We start from the raw sequence: 20802 nt of genomic DNA on the forward strand, positions 1-20802 counted from the left end.
GTTAACGTCAGAGTTGCAAATTTGGCTATTCATGGAGCTGTAAACCAAACTTACAGTGCAATTCCTCAAAAAAGCACATCTATTTGTCATGTTATACTTTTAGGTCACTGGTGAGTGAGTTCTGAACGTTATAACAGCTGTCACGTGACGCAAAAAAAATGTTAAAGTGTTCCTTAACGTCGCAACTGTCAAATTTGGCTCTATGGTGCTTTAAACATTACTTCCAGTGTACTTCTTCAAATTAGCAACTATTTCTAATTTTATAGTTTCAAGTTACTGGTAAACGGGTTTCGACAGTTATGGCGGCTGTCACGTCAAGCAAGGAAAGTATAAAAGTGTTCCGTTCCTTAACGTCAGAACTGTCAAATTTGACTCTATGGTGCTTTAAAACATAACCTTCAATGTCATTCTTTAAAGTAGCAACTATTTCTAATTTTATAGTTTCAAACCATTGGTAAACAGGTTTAGACAGTTATGGCAGCAGTCGCGTGACGCGAGGAAAGTATAAAAGTGTTCCTTAACGTCAGAACTGTCAAATTTGACTTCATGGATTGGATGTGGTTTCTCTAATGTCTGTTTCCCCAACATTGGCTAAGTTCAGTTTAAGGATAGATTAGATAAGTTTCGTTTAGACTGTGTTATTTTGCATCTGAGCTGTCAAATTCAAACCTCAACTTAGTTTAAGTTGTACTTAAAATCGACTTGGAAGTGTCGGGAAAACAGGCATAAGAAACACATCTACATATCTCTAAGTACAACAGAGTTATTTAACATTAGCATGTTTATTTTGGATATTCTAAGCAAAATGTCTAAAATGCATTTTTAAAAGTTTAGGTTAGGTGTCTCCTTCGGTCCTGTCCCCGATTATACAATAGTAGCCTACGTGAGAAACGTCGCATTGACACCAATGCTTTTTTATGAGAAAGTTTAACTAAACCGGCCCTTAAACAGCGTTTGTGCAACCGGGCAACAATGACATACATGTAACAGACCCTCTCTTTGAGTTGAACTGAAGGTTACCTGATTTGATCGTTTTTGACTAATTGTTGAAAATTTGCAGAGACGGATCCACTGGCCTACTAATAGTAGATAACGGACCTGCCGTAACCCGACAATCCGTGCAGATCCGGCCTCCGGACAAACCATTCGCGCCATCCGAGGCCGAGGGCCTCTTTATTGGAGGAATGCCCCACCGTTTGATCGGTCCCGTGACAGGATTCAGGGCCGGAATCAGGGGGTGTATAGCCGATTTAGTGATTAACGCGGATTATCACTTAGGGGTTATCAATAGGTCGGCGACCAGACACAATATAGGGGAGTGCGAGGTGTGAGGGCGGGGGGGTAATTTTATACAAAAGGAGTGACAGAGAGAAAAAAGAGAGTTTGACGATTATTTTAATTTCCGACCGGCTCTACATATTAGAGATATAAAAGACTTAAAGGCGGTATTAACAAGAGTGATTGTTTAGGTGTTAAACGTATTAACTTTTTGACATTAAGAACATTTCGTATGGAGATCTTTATGTTATGCTACGCGTACATATTAGGAGATAAAGTGCTTTATAGTTAAATGTCTTGCTTTCTCTCTTACACCACAAAATTCACATCTTCACTCGATTCTAGAATATCTCTCTGAACAGTTTTAAACTCTCCTTCGAGAATTACAAATGGAATAGCGAAATTCAACTTATGAAAATTATCGACTCGTTATTCGGGAATAGTGTCAATTTTTTTGTAACGTAAAGGTACGAATAGATTTTAGATTTTTTTAAAATACATGTCTTGAGTATACAGAGTGTCGTAGTTTTGAATCTCAATCCTAACATTAATGATCTATTGACCTAAACTAGGAGATAAACAGAAATCTTTATTATCATCATTACATTACGTTTTATTTACTTGTAGTGTGTTTTGTAAGTTTTTTGAAAATAATGCCTTAATAGGTAAATACTGGTTTATATAGAACTGTAATATTTTTTAAGTAAATAAAGTTAGGCCATTTAACACTGTGACACCCTGTATACATACATGATCAGAAGTGAATAATAGAGCTGTAACGTTAATTAATATCATCACTTTCTATGGGGTTTCGTGACTGTTTTCCATTTTTTTCCAATCAGTTCAAAATGAAACGAAAAATTGCTACTCTGTATCAACATATACAGAGTGGACCATAAGTAATGGGACATAATGCTACAACATATTCCTGATATCAAAATAATACGATTTAGCTAGATTGTCCTATACCGCAAGGTAATATTGAAAGATACAGGGTGTGAAAGTTAAAGTTTTGTTCTTGATTTTTTATCAAATCATGTATAATGGGGCTTTGACAGCCGGTAGCTGATAGGGGGCGCTCTTCTTCTTCTTCTTCTGCTGCGTGTCCATTAATGTATGTTTGCGATTACATTTGTCCACTCTTTCTTAGTACGTATGGTATGCATTAGTTCTTGCATTGTCCTCAGTCCTGTCCACTGCCTGGCGTTGGGGAGCCATGACATCTTTTTTCTGTCGATTCCTCTCTCTTCCCTCAATCTTCCCCTCAATTATCAATTGCAGGAATTGGTACCTCTCGTTGCGTATTAAGTGGCTCAAGTATGCTGTTTTTCGACGTTTAATGGTGTCTAACAGTTTGCGGTCTTTATTGATTATTCTCAAGACGTCATCGTTGGTTCTTCTTGCAGTCCATGGACATGGAGTCCTGAGTACACGCCTATAGACCTACATCTCGAATGCTTCCAGCTTGTTCATAGTGCTCACCTTCAGTGTCTATCCATCCATGCCATAAAGCAACACTGTCCAGACATAGCATTTGACAAATCTAATTCTCAAGCCAAGATCTAAATCAGTATTGGTGAGCACTTTTTTGAATTTCATGAACGCACTGCGAGCATTTTCAATCCGGGATCTGATTTCTGTGTCTAAATCCCAATTTTCACACAGCCATGTTCCTAGATATTTAAATTTATTTACTCGCTCTATTGGTTAATTCTCATATGTTAGGCTTGAGTTTTGAAATTCTTGTGGCTTTCGAATAATTATCATGAATTTAGTCTTCTACTGAAGCCGATGTTCTTACTGCATTTCCCGACAGTCCCAAGCATATCCCGCAAATCCTCCATGTTATCTGCAATTAGAACTGTGTCGTCCTCATAACGAATATTGTTGACCCATACACCATTTACCTTAACGCCCACGTTGCGTTCTTCTAGGGCTTCCTGAAAGATGGCTTCAGAATATAAATTCCATTCAGTGGCGTGGTCCATTTCAGTGGCGTAGAAAAAAGTTTGAGTGTTTTAAGCAGCTGAAAAGGTGGCAGGTAGCGCCCCCTATCAGCTACTGTAAAATAGATGAAAGCATCATTTACCGGCTGTCAAACCCCTCTTATACACATTTTCAGTAATTTATATCAAAAGACCTAGATATGATAAAAAATCAGGAACAAAATTTCAACTTTCACACACTGTATCTTTCTTAATGAAGATTTTTGTCAAGAATATGCTGTAGTTCTATGTCCCATTAGTTATGATCCACCCTGTATATGTACAGGGTTGTTCTGTATCTTTAGTCAGCTTGTGACAACTTTATTTTTGCAAATAGGAAAAAACTTCTTAATACAAAAGTTATAGGGCCTCTCCTAAAACACAAACAAATCTTATTGAATATTATAATAGACTATAGCAAAATTTAAAAAAAAAACGTGATAATAAGAAAAAAATAAGTTGATAATTTTTTAATGGAACGCCCTGTAGATTTTCGGATGAGTTGATAGATCTTTTTCTTCTGATTTCAAAAATATATAATAAATTGTTATTTGGTTTAGGCATTATTGAATTATTGGCATTTAAAGATTGTGATGTTTGTTTTTCAAATCACAGCTGCCATAAATTTGGATGATTTCAAGGTTAAAGACGACATGTTGACTGTTGTTGACAGGTATCAATTTAACTTAACAGCGTTGCCTGTCACGATCACGTGTGGCGTGTTTTTAAAATTTTAGCTTTCCCAGCTCATTAAATGTAATTTTCAGACTTTTTAAGGTTAAAGATGACGTTTTCCGAGTCACATGACAGTTGTTGATAGGTGCCAATTTAACTTTACAGCGTTGCAACCTCCGAATTTGAATTGTCACGATCACGTGACGTGCTTTTACAATTTCAAATTTCCCAACTATTTAGATAAAATTTACAGACTTTTTAAAGGTAAAGACGACATTTTTTGGGTCACATGACTTGTTGACAGATATCAATTTAACTTAACAATATTGCCAGCTCCAAATTTATATTGTCACGATCACGTGACGTGCTTTTACAATTTTAGCTTTCCTAGCTGATTAAATGAAAGGACCGAACGTCACGATGACGTAATTTGACAGTTGGTCAATATATTGTTTTGTTGAACTACGTCAATTTGCTCTGCACACTGAATGGAGCATCAACTCGAACTCTGATGAGGTTTAGTCTCTTTGATCATTTATGACACCAACCTGTAATTTTAAAAAACAATAAAATCACAATTTTAGTACAAAAAACGGCTAAACCAAATGTCTTCTTATTATATATTTTTGAAATCAGGAGGAAAAGATCTATCACTTCATCAGAAATGGAAGAAAAGCGTCCCAATAAAAATTTATCAATTTTGATTCATTTTTTATTTTTGTCATGGTCTCTTGTTTTATTTATTAACATTTTTTGCCGATTTAGGAGAAGCCCTATAACTTATATTTGTGGCGACATTTTTTTGTCGCCGCAAAGTTATCTAAAAAGACCAACCCCGTACATGTATACAATTTAAACAGAAAAACTTCAAACGCTATTGTGGTTTTTCTGTTTTTAAAACTTTTAAGCCATTTTGAACGATTTTGTGAAGGTTTCAGAGACGTCTGGCATTTCCGAATTAATCTTAGATAATTTTAACTACAAAAGTCAATTTCACTAAGCAAAATGACCGTGAAGTTTTGTGCCTGTATTTGTTTCACCCTGTATCTGCTTAACTTTGTCAATAATTAAACTTGAAAGCAAATTCAGTATTCCTATATACTTCTAAAGTTATTCTGTTGTTATAGTTATCAAATCGACCAAATATAACGGTCAAAATTGTAACAATACAAATTATAAAATAAAATTAAAAACCTTATTTGAGAAATGTTAAATAAGCTCTTTTATAACATGTTTCTGAAAGTTCTTACAGCGGAAATCTTGTGAATTCATTAATCTATAACTTGACCAAATTTCTAGTTTTCCATTCTAGTCAAAGATTAAATGATTCAATAACAAGATCTAAACAAACCTTTCAAGAGATAAAAATATTTTAGAAACAGTTATTATATTAGTTTGTATTAAAAATGAATGAGTCAAATATCAATAAGTGACTTTGTATTTATAAAATAATATCGATAATTCAAAATAATGTTTGTAAACTTTTAATAATACTTTTTAAACAAAAATTTAAAACGCGAACAGTTGCGTAACCCCTAAAACAATTTTTTTTAATATTAATTTTAAATAAAAAACTAAGTTTTAAAAAAATGGTACCATGAATGTGTAAGTATGCACTTAACTGTGTGATCTTAAGATTTAACCATAAGGCTGATGACTTAACCTAAACTATTTCTTTTCTTACTTCTAAACTTATGGTGTTTCTTATTTTCTTTTTTCAGTTCAGTTAGACACGCCTTAAAATGCATTTATTACACTTGTACTGCCATGATGCACAATTTTGTTTCCGCTCTTGCACAATACGAAGAAAATCCTAAAAGCATTAAAAACACCATATATTTAGAATTTTAATTTAATTTTATTATGCGGCTCTCTGTCAGACACATTATATTTAAATCTGAGTGACAGAGACGCGCCTTAAAGTAAGAGATAAGATTATAAATAATTATAATAAACGTAGTCAAAAGGTGAGATGTCTGCAAAGTACTTATGATGCTATATAGAGGGTAATCGACAATCAATATAAGAAAACCTAAAATAATCGTAAATTGGTTTTACGTATATAAAGTTATATGCATAAAAGCAATGTTACATTAAAAGGATAATCAAAAACCTAAAAACAAATTTATTTAGAAGAAATATTATTGCTGTTGATTACCTTTATCAATTATACAATTAGCAGAGGTTTTTGTGTTAGAACTTGTAGATAGTAATCACTTAAAAGTAAGTTTTATTTTCTGATATTCACCCTTCAAACCAGCAGAAAAAGCAAAGCAATACAGAAACGTATCATAAAAACACGGGCGCCAATAAAACTCTAGAAAAGCAATAGAACTACTGACATATCGCTTATACCTATATCCAGAAAACATACACGATATGGTCGCTATACTAAATTTATGTGCGTGCACACAAACTGAAATCATATAATTTCCTATAAATATGTATTGAAATGCACTCGCCTTCGTGTCATATCAGTTTAAAGAAGAAAAACGTATTTTAAACATTTATCACGCTTTTTTTGTTTACCCTATCAAAGGCAAAGAGCAAGAGGGCAAATTTACAAACCGGAAATTGGCGTTCTTGATCTAAAAATTGTAACTTTTATACTGCCACACGATTTGGATTATAGTAAGTACTAGAGAATTCTAAATGGTCCATTGTAAAATTCACATTGTTAATAGAGAGATGACAAAATGTATATGAAATCCTAATTTGTACAGGTAGATTAATTTGTGTGTTAATAAATCGCTTTTGACTTAAATCACTATTATAATTTGGTTATTTCTTCCTCACTCCCATTTTGAATACATGTAGTAAAAATGGCCAATCGGCTGATCGATTCCAATCCATTATCGGGATCCAGTTAAAACTTTTTCAAAAAATTGTTAAAAATAGATCCAGTATTTAGAATTCATTTGAATTAGAAATTCACTACGTAACAAAATTTGGGTCGTCAACTAAAAGTGTTTTTTTGGGTCCTAAATAGTGGGAAGCGGCTATTGGGAGCTCTCGGAAAATTGGAATATGCTCAGAAAAATCAGAAAATGGCACTGTTTAAGTTTTTGCCCAAATTTGCCCTATATTTTAGCAGTGAGCAGAAATTTCTGGTGTTTTTGTCAATGTGAGGTGTAGGATGGTCAGGAAGGGACCTCAAAAGAAGCCAAATCATGATGGTTGGTTACCTAACACATAATCTACTTAAATTAGGCCATTTTAAGCCAATTTTTACTCATTTCAAGGATTTATTCGAATTTTTTTTAAGAGATCTTAACATTTTTACTTTTTGTTTGGGTCTGGATAAAAAGACGAAGGAAGATCCATAATAAATAGAAGAAAATTGCCCGACACCAATGGGCTTGGCTAAAATATCAAAAACTATCGTAAATTTAGCTAAAAACATAAACTTTTACGATTTTTACTGATTTTGGAATTTTTCGACGAAATTCGATGTTGCTTATTTTCAATAACTATTAGTTTATATCTACAAAGGAGAAACAAGAAATAAAAAATAAAGAATTTGCCCCATAGAACCACTAATAATATATTACATTTACAGGCAATTCAGGGTGCCACAAATTCTTGTCTAAAAATGGGGATCTTAAAAACGGTAAGAGATACAGAGTTGGTTATATGAAGGCCCAGTTGTCCAATTTGGAGTTCAACCTTATGCCGTTTTAACATAAAAAAAATAATCGGAAAAAATACGAAATTTTGGAAAATAGTATATTTTATATTAAGAGCGGAAAGTACATATTTGCCGCTTGCACATGAAAATTGCAGCTTGAGGCGAAGCCGAACGCTGCAATCATGTAAAAGCGGCAAATATGTACTTTCGGCTCGAAATATAGACGATATTTTTTCGACGACTGCTGTGGTGTGGAGTAGAAGGACAACTCACATCACTTTCGTAGCTCGAACTCATTGTCGGGGGTAATATCCCTAGTGCATTTAATTTTTCCGGAAAAATTCGGAAAAACGAGTTTCTAAGTAATTTGTTTTAACAAATAGCATGAGCGAGAGTGGTTTTAAAAATCATCCGAGTCGAAGACGACAAACTACTTAGAAACGAGTATTCCAATTTTTCCACAGGAAAAATTAGATGCACGAGGGATATTTGGTAAGATTATTTCCTGAGTTAAATAAACATTTTATTTTAATTAAAACAATAAGAACAATAATTAATAAGAACAATAACTTACTACTACTTACTAACTCAAGCTGGAAAGGGTAACACTATTCTTTATGTTGCTGTGAGGAGTGTGAAATTTTTTCGATTTTTTTTCCGGAAAAACTGCTGACAGCTAAGTTGACAGTTGTCAAGTGATTTTTCTACTTAAAATTTACATTTGTTATACTAATTCTTGATAGCGATTGGTCAAAATTGATAGGAAGGAAATAATCACCGATAAATCACTTTGACGGAATGGCTTTATTTCAAACAGGTATGTCGTTGTTATGGAAACGCCGAAAAATTTGGTGAGTAGATTGTTAGTAGAAAGCGAAAACGCTCTAAAGCAGAAAATAATTCACTTTCTGCGCACGTGCGGCGAATAACCACTTTCTGCTTTGAAATGGAAGCGTACATGAGGTACTTTCAAAGTCAGTCGTCGAAAAAAGTTTTTATTTTATTGTAAGCTTATTTGATGAGATAATTTAAATTTATTGACGCTTTGTCAATGCAACTTTTTTTTTCTAAATTTAAATCCGACGTTTCGGTTTTTGCCAGCTATCATCAACTTTACAACAGCAATCATTATCACTAATTAATAATTCAGCAAATTCTAACCTAAAATTCAAAAGATTAATCAAGTTCTGCACGTCATTTAAATGAAAAAACAAAGCAAATCTGCATATACCCCATACGACACTAATTTGTGGCCCTGTATATAAGTTGCTGCAAATATTGACAATAGTTCATTTTTGACTTAAATCAAAAATTTGCAATTTTCTTATAGATTTTACATTTGCTGAGTGTTATTCATTAACATTTATTGTTTTTACTCTTGCAAAATTGGTAACATCGTAGTTGGTTATAACAAAAATCGGAAAATCGATGGAATCGCATGTTTTTAGCTGAATTTACGATAGTTTGATATTCTAGTCAGAGCCCATTGGTGTCGACAATTTTTTTTCTATTTACTATGGACCTTCTTCCGCCCTTTTTGCCAGGCCCGGTCAAAAAATAAAATTACTAAGTTATCTATCTTTTTTAAGGTCTCTTGACCCTCCTAGAACTTAGAACCAGATTCATCAAAACACGGAAAATTTCTTCTCGCTAAATAATAGGTCAAATTTTTACTAAAACTTAAAAAATGCCACTTTCCGATTTTCCTGAGCTTATTCCAATTTTCTGAGAGCTTCCAATGGCCGCTTCCCACTATTTGGGAGCCAACTAACCCAAAAAAACACTTTTAGCCGATGGGACCAAACCTGACCCAAATTTTGTTACGTAGTGATTATTTATCAATCCAAATCAAGTTCATTAACTTAAAAATTGGTTCTTCTACCAGCAGTTTTTTAGTTCTTGACACTTGGCAAATGCGCCAAGTATTAGGAGCAACTAAAATTTATTTCCGCGCGTTTCTGCTCTCCTGAATGATTTGCTCGATTTTCTGTAAAAATTGGGTTTTCTATCAAGGGCACAGAAGTAACAAGAGAGGCTTAAGAGAGTTTGAGTAACTGAAATTTACCTCCTTGTGCTCTGCTCTTCTGATAATATGCCTGGTTTTCTGTAAAAATTGAATTTTCTATCAGGGACACAGAAGCAGCAGGAGGTAAATTTAGTTTTCTTGAGAATTGGCGAATGCGTTACGTATTACTTGTAATTAAATTTCCTTCTTAGCGTTTCTGCTATATTCTTATCGTATGCTTGATTTGCTGCAAAAATTGTTTTTTCAGTAAAAATTGGATTTTCTATCAGGAGTACAAGCGTACCAGGAGGAATGCTTAGACTTCTTGAGAATATGATGAATAAAGAGTAATAAAAACAACTGCTGTTTCTCAGAGCATTTTATTTTGTACTAAAATAATTGTTCACTAACCAGTGAAGATCAGAGATTTGGATTTACTATTATTCTGAAAACTTGCGTGTTTAGGTAATGAATAACGCTCTATCTATCTAAAATAGTTTCAATATTGCCCCGTTGCCGCTTGTACTAAAAAGTAGCAATCTATCATTTTTTCTAATCATTTTTTACAAATACGACTTTATGTCTATCTTTTGCCGTTTCTGAGAGTTTGCTAAATTTAATGATTTTTTTCATTGAAAACACAGCATAAACAAAAGTGTTATCTTGAATCTTTTAATAAATTATTTTAATGTTAGTGCTTTTAAGGGACATCAAGTAATTTTCGCCCCTTTTTCGATGTATGACCAGACTATCTAAAACGCCCCAAAATTCTATTATTTCATACTCTGTATATTATTAGGTCATTCGATTCGGCTTGTGAAGGGCTACACAGTGACCCAAACATTGCATTACAAAATGTTTTCAGTTATTTCCGGTGAAAGTTGTTGATGCAAAATACCATTTTGCCCTAAAAGTGTAAATGCCGGTGGCGTTGTGACCACCCTGTATGGTTTTCGAGAGTTCCCGACCCATGGGTAGGTGAAATGGGGCACCTTTTTGTTCTCTTGTAAATTTTTCGTAACTTTCACCGTTTTCGAGTTATGTGCTCAAAATGGCAAGCAACCAATTTTCAATTAAGTGAAATTGTGGTCTGAAATTTCAACACCTTGTATCTTTCTTAGTTAAGAGAGTTCGGGGTGATTAATGCCCGTTCCCAGCTTCCAAGATGATTTTAAGTACAACTTAAGCTAACTTGAGGTTTGAGTGTGACAAATCAGATGCAAAATAATACAGTCTAAACTAAACTTATCTAAACTGTCTTTAAGCTCAACTTAGCAAATGTTGGGGAAAGGGACATAGGCCACTTAAAAGAACCGCCGTAAACTCCTCTTTCCAGTGGTGTTTACAAAAAAAAATTCAAAAAAGCAAATCTTAAAAATTACGTACAGGGTGGCCTAAAAACCTGCAACACTACACTCCAATTTTTATAATTTCATCTTGTTCTTCGTCTAAAACTGGGCCAAGTTGGCATTGTTACTTAATGTGAAAAATTCTACTTTCTGAAATAATCACAATAAATAAATTATTTTTTATCTTTCAAACGTCTACGATGACGTTTTGTGAGTACTAATAATGGTAAAGTAGGATGTGCATGTATCATTTTGACGCTCCATTAAGCGCGAATGGCGCATTTGACGTCACTATGACGTAATTTCACAGTTGGTCATAAAATTATTTTGTTCAATTACGTCAAATTTGCGAATTTTAAAATGTTAAACGTATGGTCCGCCTATTTTGGTGTTATTTAAGCAAAACTGTCTTAAGCGTATGTAGCATATACAAATTCACTTATTTGTGTTTATTTCAAAAAGTAAAATTTATCAAAAACTTGTCTTTAGAACTTAAAATTTATATTTTTAGTCGATTTATATTTTTGACCACGCCATATTATTATTTTGTAAGTTTTTCTGTATTCGCTCTTAGAACCAACCCTGCTTAATACGACGTTATAGTCTTAATAAACTGTTCCTAGAAACTGTAAAATATTCCTACAATCTGACAATTTTGAGATATTTATAGGTACCTATTGTATAGGATGTAGTTACCTTAAATAAGTTCAGACTTCTTTAAATCTCTGCACTCTGATAATTGCATTCGTTCACCATAACAATTACAAACACTCCATTTTTATTGATCAAATTTTCTTATAGAGTTACCTAAGTAACCAAATAATAATGAAAGTAACATTGATTCTTTTAATTTCATGAAAGTAAATACAGTGTAATTATTGTGTTAGTTCACAAGACAAATTTAACATAATTACTAAATTTTAATACCCAAATTGGCGGTAAAATAAACATTAATTCAGTTTCACAAGATCAGAAAATTTGTATCTATTTTTTTTTGCTATTTTATTTTAAGTGACAACTACAAAAATACTAGTTTCGTTCATAGTTATCTACCTTTAAAAAATCAACTAATCAAAAAAAAGTAAGTACCTTCAGTGTTTCCAGAAACTACCTTAAAGCAAACATTTTGACAATTTATTTGACAACTTTTCGACTAGCAGCCAGTGACAATAAATTTAATTGCCATCAAATATGGACACAAGTGAGAAAACTTACAAAACGCCTTTAAAAACGGAGAACAAGCTGGGAGTTAAGAAAACCAGATCTGCTAAACTTGACAGAGTTACCCATTTATATTTGCAGGAAGGCAATTTAACAAAAATTGTAAGTAAAACACACTTTAACCTTTACGACCTTAAAAAAACTTATAAAAAAAGCCCAATGTATTGAGCCCACAAGATGTCCAAACTCTCTATCTATACAACAATAAAATCACAAAAATGGATGGTTTGAGCAGTTTCTGCAACTTGGAACACCTATATTTGCAAAACAACCAGATTGAAAAAATCGACAACTTGTCCATATTGCGCAAATTGAAAAAACTGTATCTAGGGCGCAATTGCATAGCGGTTTTGGAAGGTTTAGAAGGTATTGACGGTTTGGAGGAGTTGCATATAGAAAAACAGAATCTCCAAGACAATGCTCCTTTGTGTTTGGATCCAAGGACTATTCTAAGAATTGGAGTGAGTGCATTAACACTCATAAACTACAAATTTAACAGTTTACTTTTGTAGCAAAACTTAAAAGTCCTGAATATCTCACACAACAGAATTACAACTTTAACCTTCTTGGCACCACTCAAGCAACTGGTACACTTTGATGCATCTTTTAATGATTTAGATGATATCAAAGAGGTCTGCCAGATATTAAGGCAGTGGCCCTACTTGACAGAAGCCAAACTTATAGGGAATCCTATAAGCAAAGCTCATAGGTACAGGGAAGATATTATTGCAAACACTTTCAATTTAAGTAAAATGGGCTAATTATTAAAAAAAAAATTTTTATAATAAAAATTTTAATGTTCTAGGTATGTTAGACAACAAAACCATATCAGACATAAGCAGAACTTTTATACAAAGGTTTGAAGAAGGAAAATTGTTGAGTAGATCCAAGCAAAGTGTTAATATAAACACTTTACTGCCAGAAATATCACAGAGTTATCCTCAAATGTTGCAAAAGCAGGCCACTAATAATTTGATAAAAGATATCAAATGTAAGAATCTGGATGATATGCAAGGATTTGTTGAAGCTGAGCCTGTTTACTTGTCATGGAACCATTGTAAGAATTATTTTCTCATTTAATTCATTTTTTATTGTAAAACGATTTATAATGAATAACCCTGTAGGATTCTGTATGATAGGCTTTGTACAGGATGAGTCAATGATAGAATAAAGTTTATTATCCCATTAGTTTCGAAAAATACAAAAAAATGTTAAATTTTAGAGAATATTGAGATGCATGTGTCTTAAAATCCTAGATATCTACAGGGGTTATCAAATTATTACCAAATTACTAAAACCTTTGATTTCCTTTTTTTGTAAGTATGTCACTAACCGTTGACATTGACAACGCCCACGTCCGCGTTAGAGTGCCTCCTTAACTTACCCCTCCTTCAGCTCTTGCTGGCTCTTCAATATTATCCGTGTCCTGGCCACATACATGGAGCTTCGAGGACCACTTGCGGTAATTCTAAATCGCTAGTCCCTTGCTATGTCCCTGTCCCTTCTGCCGGGCACGGCTGCCACCGATTTCTGCTACATAACCCTCGTACCGTCGAGAGTGGACTGGGCAGAACGGGCTGATGACCTACTCCGAGCAGATCTGCTGGTTTTCGGACGGCTCAAAGTCCTCAAAAGGGACTGGAGCCGGGGCTTTCTGTGCCAACACGGGGGTCTGTCTGACTGAGGGACTGGGGCAAACAGCGGCGGTCCTGCAGGGTGAACACTACGCCATCGAGATCTGCTGTAGGAAGATGATTAAAACCTTCCCCCCTAGGCGGAAATCGATAAATCAGTGAGGCCACTGTTGGAGCCCTCTTCTCAGGTCGCTTTGTGTCAAAGGCGGTCCTGGGCTGTCATAAAGTTCTTAACACTTGGAAAATCCAACAGCGTTACCCTGATGTGGATTCCGGGATACTCCGACTTCACAGGGAATGCCAAAGCCGACGAACTGGCTAAGCTGGGTTCGGAGGCGGCCTACATCGGCCCAGAACCAGCACTCGGCATCGCGCACGGTGAAGCAAAGAAAAGCTGTTATCAGGAACACTCCGACCTATGGCTGAGAACTACAGGGTTGGCTCACTCCAAGGAGTTCATTAGGGGACCCTATAGGAACAGGACCAACAATCTCCTGCCTAGGAGACTACGCCCAGGAGACCTGGACAACCTCTCATCTAGAGCAGTTATTCGGTTCTTCAGGGAGCCAAGTATTCTGGATGAGCTCTAACTTATGTGTGAGCCACAATAGACCTACGGTCGCGGTGGAGGGCAGAGTATGCCCACTCACGGTACATAGTACATAACGTAACCGTTGACTATAACTAGAACTATAAGCTGAAAAACGTAACTTCACCAACAAAATAAATTAGATTGAAGATGTTCAAAATGTCAACCACCATTTTCAATGAAAGAAACCATACATTTTTGGTATTTGACATTTTGTTCTAATGTCAACGGTTAGTGACATATTTACAAAAAAGTAAATGAAAGGTTTTAGTAATTTGGTAATAATTTGCCATTTCCAAGATCCCAATGATGAGTCACCTTGAAAGTTCCCACCCTGTATAAAAATGATTCTAGTAAATCCATATAGGTATTGTTTTAGAAAAAATCATAAATGTTTATTTTTTATGTCAGTTACAACAATTTATAATGTTTATTCTTAGTCAACTGATCAATGTTTAGGTTTTACTTTAGTTAATACAACAAGAAAAAAGAATAATGCACAGGGTGTTCCATTTAAAAAAGTTAATATTTCTTAAGTTGAATTAGTCAAAGTATGTTTTAAAAATATGAACGCCTTGTAGCATCTAATGTAAGTTTATTTGAATACATCTTTTTTGTCGTCCCTGTAGAACGTTCACACCAAATATGAGTAGGTATTCTACCTTCAGAAACAATGGTAATACATACAATTTTGCATTATAGTAAAAACTAATATTTTGGTGAAAAAAATAATAAATAAAAATATTAGAAAAACTATTAGGTTTAGGCATATGACATTATTAACAAAAAAATATTAAAATTTCATAAAGATTCTAAAAATGTGTTAAAAAATAGGGGGTTTTATATAAAAAGAATGAACCACCTTGTATATCCAAAGTAGGTAATTTTAAAGTATGCATCTCAATATTCTCTAAAACTTTTGTATTTAACATTGTTTTGTATTTCTCAAAACAAATGAGATAATGAATTTTAGTCTCTCGTTGACTCACCATTAAACTAAGATGTTATGGTTGTATTGCAGTGCCTAAGAGACCTCCACCAGCAAAACCTCCCAAACAAGCTCCTTTAAGAGGACACAAAATGGAAAACCACAAAAATATTTTAGTAAAAAAAACTACAATAAAAATGAGAAAGTTTTAATAAATTTCTGTTATTTTTCTTCAAAAAGTTCACTTAGAGTAGAGCAAAAAAAATTAATACCTAATTTTAACTTATCTATGTTTTCTATCAGTCCTGTCACTGTCCCTCTTCTTGCGCTCCCTATCTTTATCTCTTCTCTCTTTGTCTCTTTCTTTTTCATGATCTCTGGCCCGATCTCTATCTCTACGCTCTTTATCCTTTTCTTTTTCTTTCTTGTGTCTGTCCCTATCCCTACTCCTGCTTCTGTGACGCTCCCTTTCTCTAGACCTACTCCTTTCCCTTTTCCTTTCCTTTTTCTCTTTATGCTTGGGTTGTTCTTCAACCAGCTCATACTTTCCTACTTCAGGCTCTTCCATTTCTATATCTTCATCCAGGTCATCTTCTAAGGCTGACACTTTAGCTTCAAGCTCATTGTTTTCTTCCAAGATATGACGTTTTTGGATTCTAGGTAATATTACATCACACACCTAGAAAAGTGGACAAACATTTTTTTGTGAAATTGGCATTCTAGTAGATAACTCAGGAGACTTACCCTTTCATCTCTAAGCAGTTCATCAATAAACTCATCCATATGAACAATTTCAAACTGAGCCTGTCGATTTTGTCTTCTCAACTTCCTATTGTCATTATACAAAGGCTCCAGATACTTGTAAGAATCTAATGAGGAGCCTGTGAGTCGCATATAAAAAGCCCCCAAAGCGCGAACATACTTGAATTCTTCATTCTTAATAAACTCGACCACAATATCTTTCTCAGGTTGGATTTGCAACATTTTCAATGTTAAACATAAAAACGGGGTTGGTTTGATGTTACCACCGTACACCCCGCCTATAAAGCGTAATTCCATGGCTTTGTCCACTAGAAGCTCTGCAGTTAAGGCAAAACATTCTTCCTTCCAGTATTTTGAGTCATAAATTCTGGAACGGATGATTTTTTCCACCAAGTATTGCGGATTTGTGCCGTGGATTGATTTGGCGTCTTTCACTGTTCTGTTCGCCATTTTCAGTAGTTTCTATTCGTTATAGAAACCGTCTTTCCAGAAAAATTAGATTTGCATGTTGAAATTTATAACATTGTAAACAAACGTTCCTAACAATCCTAACCCCCGCACACCGTAATTTACAAAATCGATACAGTGTTGCCAAGAGGACTTGAGTATTATACTCTCTCTTCTGATCAGTTTTGAAAAAAGTTATGGGCATTCCCAGCTGTCATTTTTCCGTCTGTTTACTGTTTACTTTGTTAACGTTGATTTTGGTCCAAATTTACTTCAAATGCCAATAGTGTTCAAGCTTCAAGCATTGTTCAAGTTAATAACCATTTATTTTTCAAGAACGAAGGATAATTTAGTTAATTTGGCACCGCTGAATGATAAACATACACAGGTACTGACATCTGTCGTATACACTTAAAAAAGAAGAATAAACATTTCTATGGACCATAACCGCAAATACCTATCCAACGACCAACTTTTTACTTGTCATTCAGTTCAGATTCAACATCCAACTTTACATTACAAGCAGTTTTGTTTTAAAGCCGAATTTTTGTAATTTCAGCTGAATTACTTTTAATATCCTATTAAAAACCTCCTTAACTTAATTGAGCATGGAGGGACCCAACGATTGGATGAATGCTCCCCACAGCACTGGGGTAAGTAGAAAAAATGATAACTGCCTTTCCAGAAAAATCAAAACAAAACTTTTCTGTAAACTTTCAGACATCCATTATGGCTGCTGAATTTGATGGAGGTGTAGTAATAGGAGCTGATTCTAGAACCACCACAGGGGCTTACATTGCTAATCGAGTGACTGACAAGCTAACTAGAGTCACTGACCACATTTACTGTTGTCGCTCTGGGTCTGCTGCAGACACTCAGGCAATTGCTGACATTGTCAGTTATCACTTAGGGTTTCATGGGTAGGATATACATTATTTCAACAAAACTTTGTACTTTATAATTGTATTCAAGAATGGAACTTGGTGAGGAACCTTTAGTGGAAGTTGGAGCCAATGTTTTCAAAGAGTTGTGCTACAACTATAGAGATTCTTTAATGGCTGGGATTCTAGTAGCTGGCTGGGACAAGAACAAAGGTCTTTAACTGATTTAAATATCAAAAACTGGATTGGAAAAAAATTAAAATTATAGGGGGACAAGTTTACTCTATTCCAATTGGTGGAATGTGTGTTAGACAATCTGTGTCCATTGGAGGTTCAGGCTCTAGTTATGTATATGGGTATGTGGATGCTAACTATAAAAAAAATATGACCAAGGAAGAGTGTGCCCAGTTTGTAACTAATAGTAAGTCTGAAATTTGTCCTATTTTAGTATTTTTTATTTATTATACTAATGGGATAATTTTCAGCTTTGGCACTTGCCATGTCCCGTGATGGTTCTTCTGGTGGTGTAGTCCGTTTGGGCATTATTACTGAAAAAGGTATTGAGCGTAGAGTTACTTTGGGTACTGAGTTGCCCAAGTTCTACCAGGAATAGTATGTTAGGTTAATGCTTCAATTTTGGTGAATTTAAACATGTCTTTTTTATTTGTATTAAAATATAAGGTCACCAGTAAACATTTTTTAAATCATATCCAATTTTTTTTTTTGGCCTTCAGCTAGATTTATAATTTGCGTTACTCCCATAACCAAACTGCAAATAACTTAAAACAGCCTAAAGTTAAATGTCCCTTTCAAGCAAAACAGATTTGCGTAGTACTTTGTAAAGAAAAAACAGGTCATTTTGTTTGTACAAACCAAAATTATCACTTTGCTCCCCACAAACTGATAAAAGAAAAACAGAGGAAAGAGTTAAAATTATTGAAATGGCTAATTGCCCAGAAATTTCAAAAAAGACGGATTTATTAAAAAAGAGCGCAAGAATGGGGTAAAATGAAAAAAAGCTGACACTTTTTATAAGGCTGACACTCAAAAAATTAAAAAAAAAAGAACGGAGGAAAAGGGTAGCCATTATTGAAATGGCTAATTACCCAGAAATTTCAAAAAAGACAGATTTATGAAAGAAGAGCGAAAGAATGGGGTAAAATGAAAAACCGGCTAACTTCACCCAAAAATTTCAAAAAAACACAAACTGATAAAAGAAGAACGAAGGAAAGGGTAGAGATTATTGAAATTGTTAATTGTCCAGAAATTTCAAAAAAGATGGATTTATAAAAGAAGAGCGCAAGAAAGGGGTAAAATGAAGAAGCTGGCACTCAAAAATTTTAAAAAAAGAAGAACGGAAGAAAGGGTAGCAATTATTAAAATGGCTAATTACCCAGAAAGTTAAAAAAAAACGGATTTATGAAAGAAGAGCGCAAGAATGGGGTAAAATGAAAAAGCTGGCTAACTTCACCCAAAAATTTCAAAACAAGACAAACTGATAAAAGAAGAACGAAGGAAAGGGTAGAGATTATTGAAATTGTTAATTGTCCAGAAATTTAAAAAAAAAACGGGGGTATAAAAGAAAAGCGAAAGAATATGAAAAAGCTGGCTAACTTCACCCAAAAGTTTCAAAAAAAGACAAACTGATATAACCGTTTTTCTTATATCAGTTTGTCTTTTTTTGAAACTCTTGGGAAAGGGTAAAAATTATTGAAATTTGCTAATTGTCCAGAAATTTCAAAAAAGACGGATTTACAAAACAAGAGCGAAAGAATGGGGTAAAATGAAAAAGCTGGCTAACTTCACCCAAAAATTTCAAAACAAGACAAACTGATAAAAGAAGAACGGAGGAAAGGGTAGAGATCACTTAAAGGCACGATCCGAGTCATTCCTCCTGGAAACTATAACCGTTACTGTCACATCCACGTGGTCTTCTCCTAGGTTAGGTTAGGTGTGCTCCGCACAAGACAATTCCCCGTAGACTTTTATGAATCGACGTTTCCACTTAGAGGTCAGACCATCTCCATTCGACCGGCTGCGGAATTCGGTCGTCAACTTCAAATTTCCCTGAACACCGTTTCAAGAAACGTGGTTTCTTAGTGGCAAAAAATGGCACTCACGAAACTGACCTTCCAAGTTGAAAACCGAACTGTTATTTACATTTATTGACAATTATTGCCCAGAGCGTAAGATTAAGAATGTGTTGAAATGATTGAGCTAACTAATTACTCAGAAGTTTCAAAAGATGACCAACTAATAAAAAGGCGGAAAATGTGTTAAAGTGATTGAGCTTAGCAATTGCCCAGAAATTTCAAAAAAGTCGAACTGATGAAAAAAGATCGGAAAAATATGTTGAAATGATTAAGCTGGCTAATTGCTCAAAAATTTGTTTTGTTGTTTGTTTCGTGAGTTCCAATGGCATCTTGCTTGTTAGCATCCAGCCAAAAATTTCAAAACAAAACTAACTGATGAAAGATGATGGTTTTCAGTTTTCACCCGGTTTTTTTCAATGATTTAATCATGTTAAAGCCTAGCGAAAACAACAAAAATAATATAATAATAAATAAGGAATAATGTAATAATTTGTATGTAATATACTTTCACCATTGTTCTTTCACTGAGATTTAACGTCTAATAAAGTATTAGTTTGTATTACTTTTTCACTAGTTTTGAGGATAAAGAAAAAGTTTTTAGGGGCTGATGTTATTATTTAATTCCATAGTTTAATTCTATTATTTACTTCATTTTTTTATGTGCCTAAAGCAAGTAAAAAAATGAAAAAATTCTCAAAAACCAGATGAAATTACCTATACATCGTAAAGTAGAGTTAACCTGAAAGTATCGGGTTCTTTCACAAAAAAAAATAAATAAATGTTTTCCTAAGCCATATTTAAATTACACCAGAAGAGAAATTTCTACCTTTTTTTTATAACTTTCAGTAAACATAAGAAGTTGTTGGCCAGAAAGACTATACTGGTCGATAGCCTGTTTTGTATCAAAATAAAATAATATAAAGCATGATTATTCCGAGGATTATTCATAACCGAACTGAATGTAGCACAGGGTGTCTCTAAAATGTGCCGAAAAAATGCTGCCACAATTTCGTGAGGCTTAAATATGACCACAATATGACCGAATATGACGGTCTAAACCAACTTACCTGAGTCAAAAGTGGGGTGATATCAGAGATACAAAGGGTCAAAAATACAATTTAGTTTCAGTTTTTCATAAATAATTTTTTTCATTGGCTGGGCGCATTGCTTCAAAGTTTGGACACATTTTGTAGAGTGAATAAAAAATGTTTAAAATAAACTACATTATTTGTGTTAAATGCGTCTTTCTTATTAAATTAAAGTTTTGTTGCTAAAATTCATATTATTGTTTTTAGTTTCATACTAAAGAAGAGTAAAAGAAAGTAAA

General features: G+C 34.1%; 4 protein-coding genes across 4 annotated transcripts in view; 3 read left to right on the forward strand and 1 right to left on the reverse strand.

Annotated features, from left to right (window-relative positions):
• SP2353 (EGF like, fibronectin type III and laminin G domains protein pikachurin) overlaps window positions 1-6702 on the forward strand; it is a 165410-nt gene extending 158708 nt beyond the window's left edge. Inside the window, exon 13 of the mRNA XM_081972229.1 lies at window positions 1061-6702. Within this exon, the coding sequence (XP_081828355.1) occupies window positions 1061-1331 (271 nt within the window). The 3' untranslated portion in view covers window positions 1332-6702. The remainder of the gene's footprint in view (window positions 1-1060) is intronic.
• Window positions 6703-11869: 5167 nt separating this feature from the next.
• On the forward strand, window positions 11870-15508 carry LOC145725247 (uncharacterized). Its single transcript, XM_081973932.1, has 5 exons — window positions 11870-12243; window positions 12297-12602; window positions 12654-12888; window positions 12947-13198; window positions 15386-15508. Exons 1-5 carry the CDS (start codon window positions 12112-12114, stop codon window positions 15502-15504), a joined length of 1044 nt encoding a protein of 347 aa, XP_081830058.1. The 5' UTR covers window positions 11870-12111; the 3' UTR covers window positions 15505-15508.
• Prp38 (pre-mRNA processing factor 38) lies at window positions 15487-16617 on the reverse strand. The gene is made up of 2 exons (XM_081973935.1): window positions 16037-16617; window positions 15487-15971 (listed from the first exon to the last, which is right to left on the reverse strand). The coding sequence occupies exons 1-2, from the start codon at window positions 16502-16504 to the stop codon at window positions 15576-15578; spliced, it is 864 nt and encodes a 287-aa protein (XP_081830061.1). The 5' UTR covers window positions 16505-16617; the 3' UTR covers window positions 15487-15575.
• A 350-nt stretch (window positions 16618-16967) lies between these two features.
• Window positions 16968-18091, forward strand: Prosbeta1 (proteasome beta1 subunit). The gene is made up of 5 exons (XM_081973938.1): window positions 16968-17154; window positions 17222-17421; window positions 17474-17595; window positions 17651-17803; window positions 17868-18091. The coding sequence occupies exons 1-5, from the start codon at window positions 17110-17112 to the stop codon at window positions 17993-17995; spliced, it is 648 nt and encodes a 215-aa protein (XP_081830064.1). The 5' UTR covers window positions 16968-17109; the 3' UTR covers window positions 17996-18091.
• Window positions 18092-20802: the final 2711 nt, after the last annotated feature.

The sequence above is a fragment of the Ips typographus genome, linkage group LG2 (genome assembly GCF_016097725.1).
Source record: "Ips typographus isolate SLU linkage group LG2, UJ_Ityp_2.0, whole genome shotgun sequence".
In the NCBI taxonomy this organism is placed as follows: domain Eukaryota; kingdom Metazoa; phylum Arthropoda; class Insecta; order Coleoptera; family Curculionidae; genus Ips; species Ips typographus.

What these genes read in the sequence shown, in the direction of transcription:
- LOC145725247 (XM_081973932.1), top strand. Translation starts at nt 12,112, where the DNA reads ATGGACACAAGTGAGAAAACTTACAAAACGCCTTTAAAAACGGAGAAC. An exon ending in AAGGCAATTTAACAAAAATT is followed by an intron (nt 12,244 to 12,296) that starts GTAAGTAAAACA and finishes TTATAAAAAAAG; the next exon opens with CCCAATGTATTGAGCCCACA. An exon ending in GGACTATTCTAAGAATTGGA is followed by an intron (nt 12,603 to 12,653) that starts GTGAGTGCATTA and finishes TTACTTTTGTAG; the next exon opens with CAAAACTTAAAAGTCCTGAA.
- Prp38 (XM_081973935.1), bottom strand. Translation starts at nt 16,504, where the DNA reads ATGGCGAACAGAACAGTGAAAGACGCCAAATCAATCCACGGCACAAAT. An exon ending in AACTGCTTAGAGATGAAAGG is followed by an intron (nt 15,972 to 16,036) that starts GTAAGTCTCCTG and finishes CCACTTTTCTAG; the next exon opens with GTGTGTGATGTAATATTACC.
- Prosbeta1 (XM_081973938.1), top strand. Translation starts at nt 17,110, where the DNA reads ATGGAGGGACCCAACGATTGGATGAATGCTCCCCACAGCACTGGG. An exon ending in ATGCTCCCCACAGCACTGGG is followed by an intron (nt 17,155 to 17,221) that starts GTAAGTAGAAAA and finishes GTAAACTTTCAG; the next exon opens with ACATCCATTATGGCTGCTGA. An exon ending in TATCACTTAGGGTTTCATGG is followed by an intron (nt 17,422 to 17,473) that starts GTAGGATATACA and finishes ATTGTATTCAAG; the next exon opens with AATGGAACTTGGTGAGGAAC.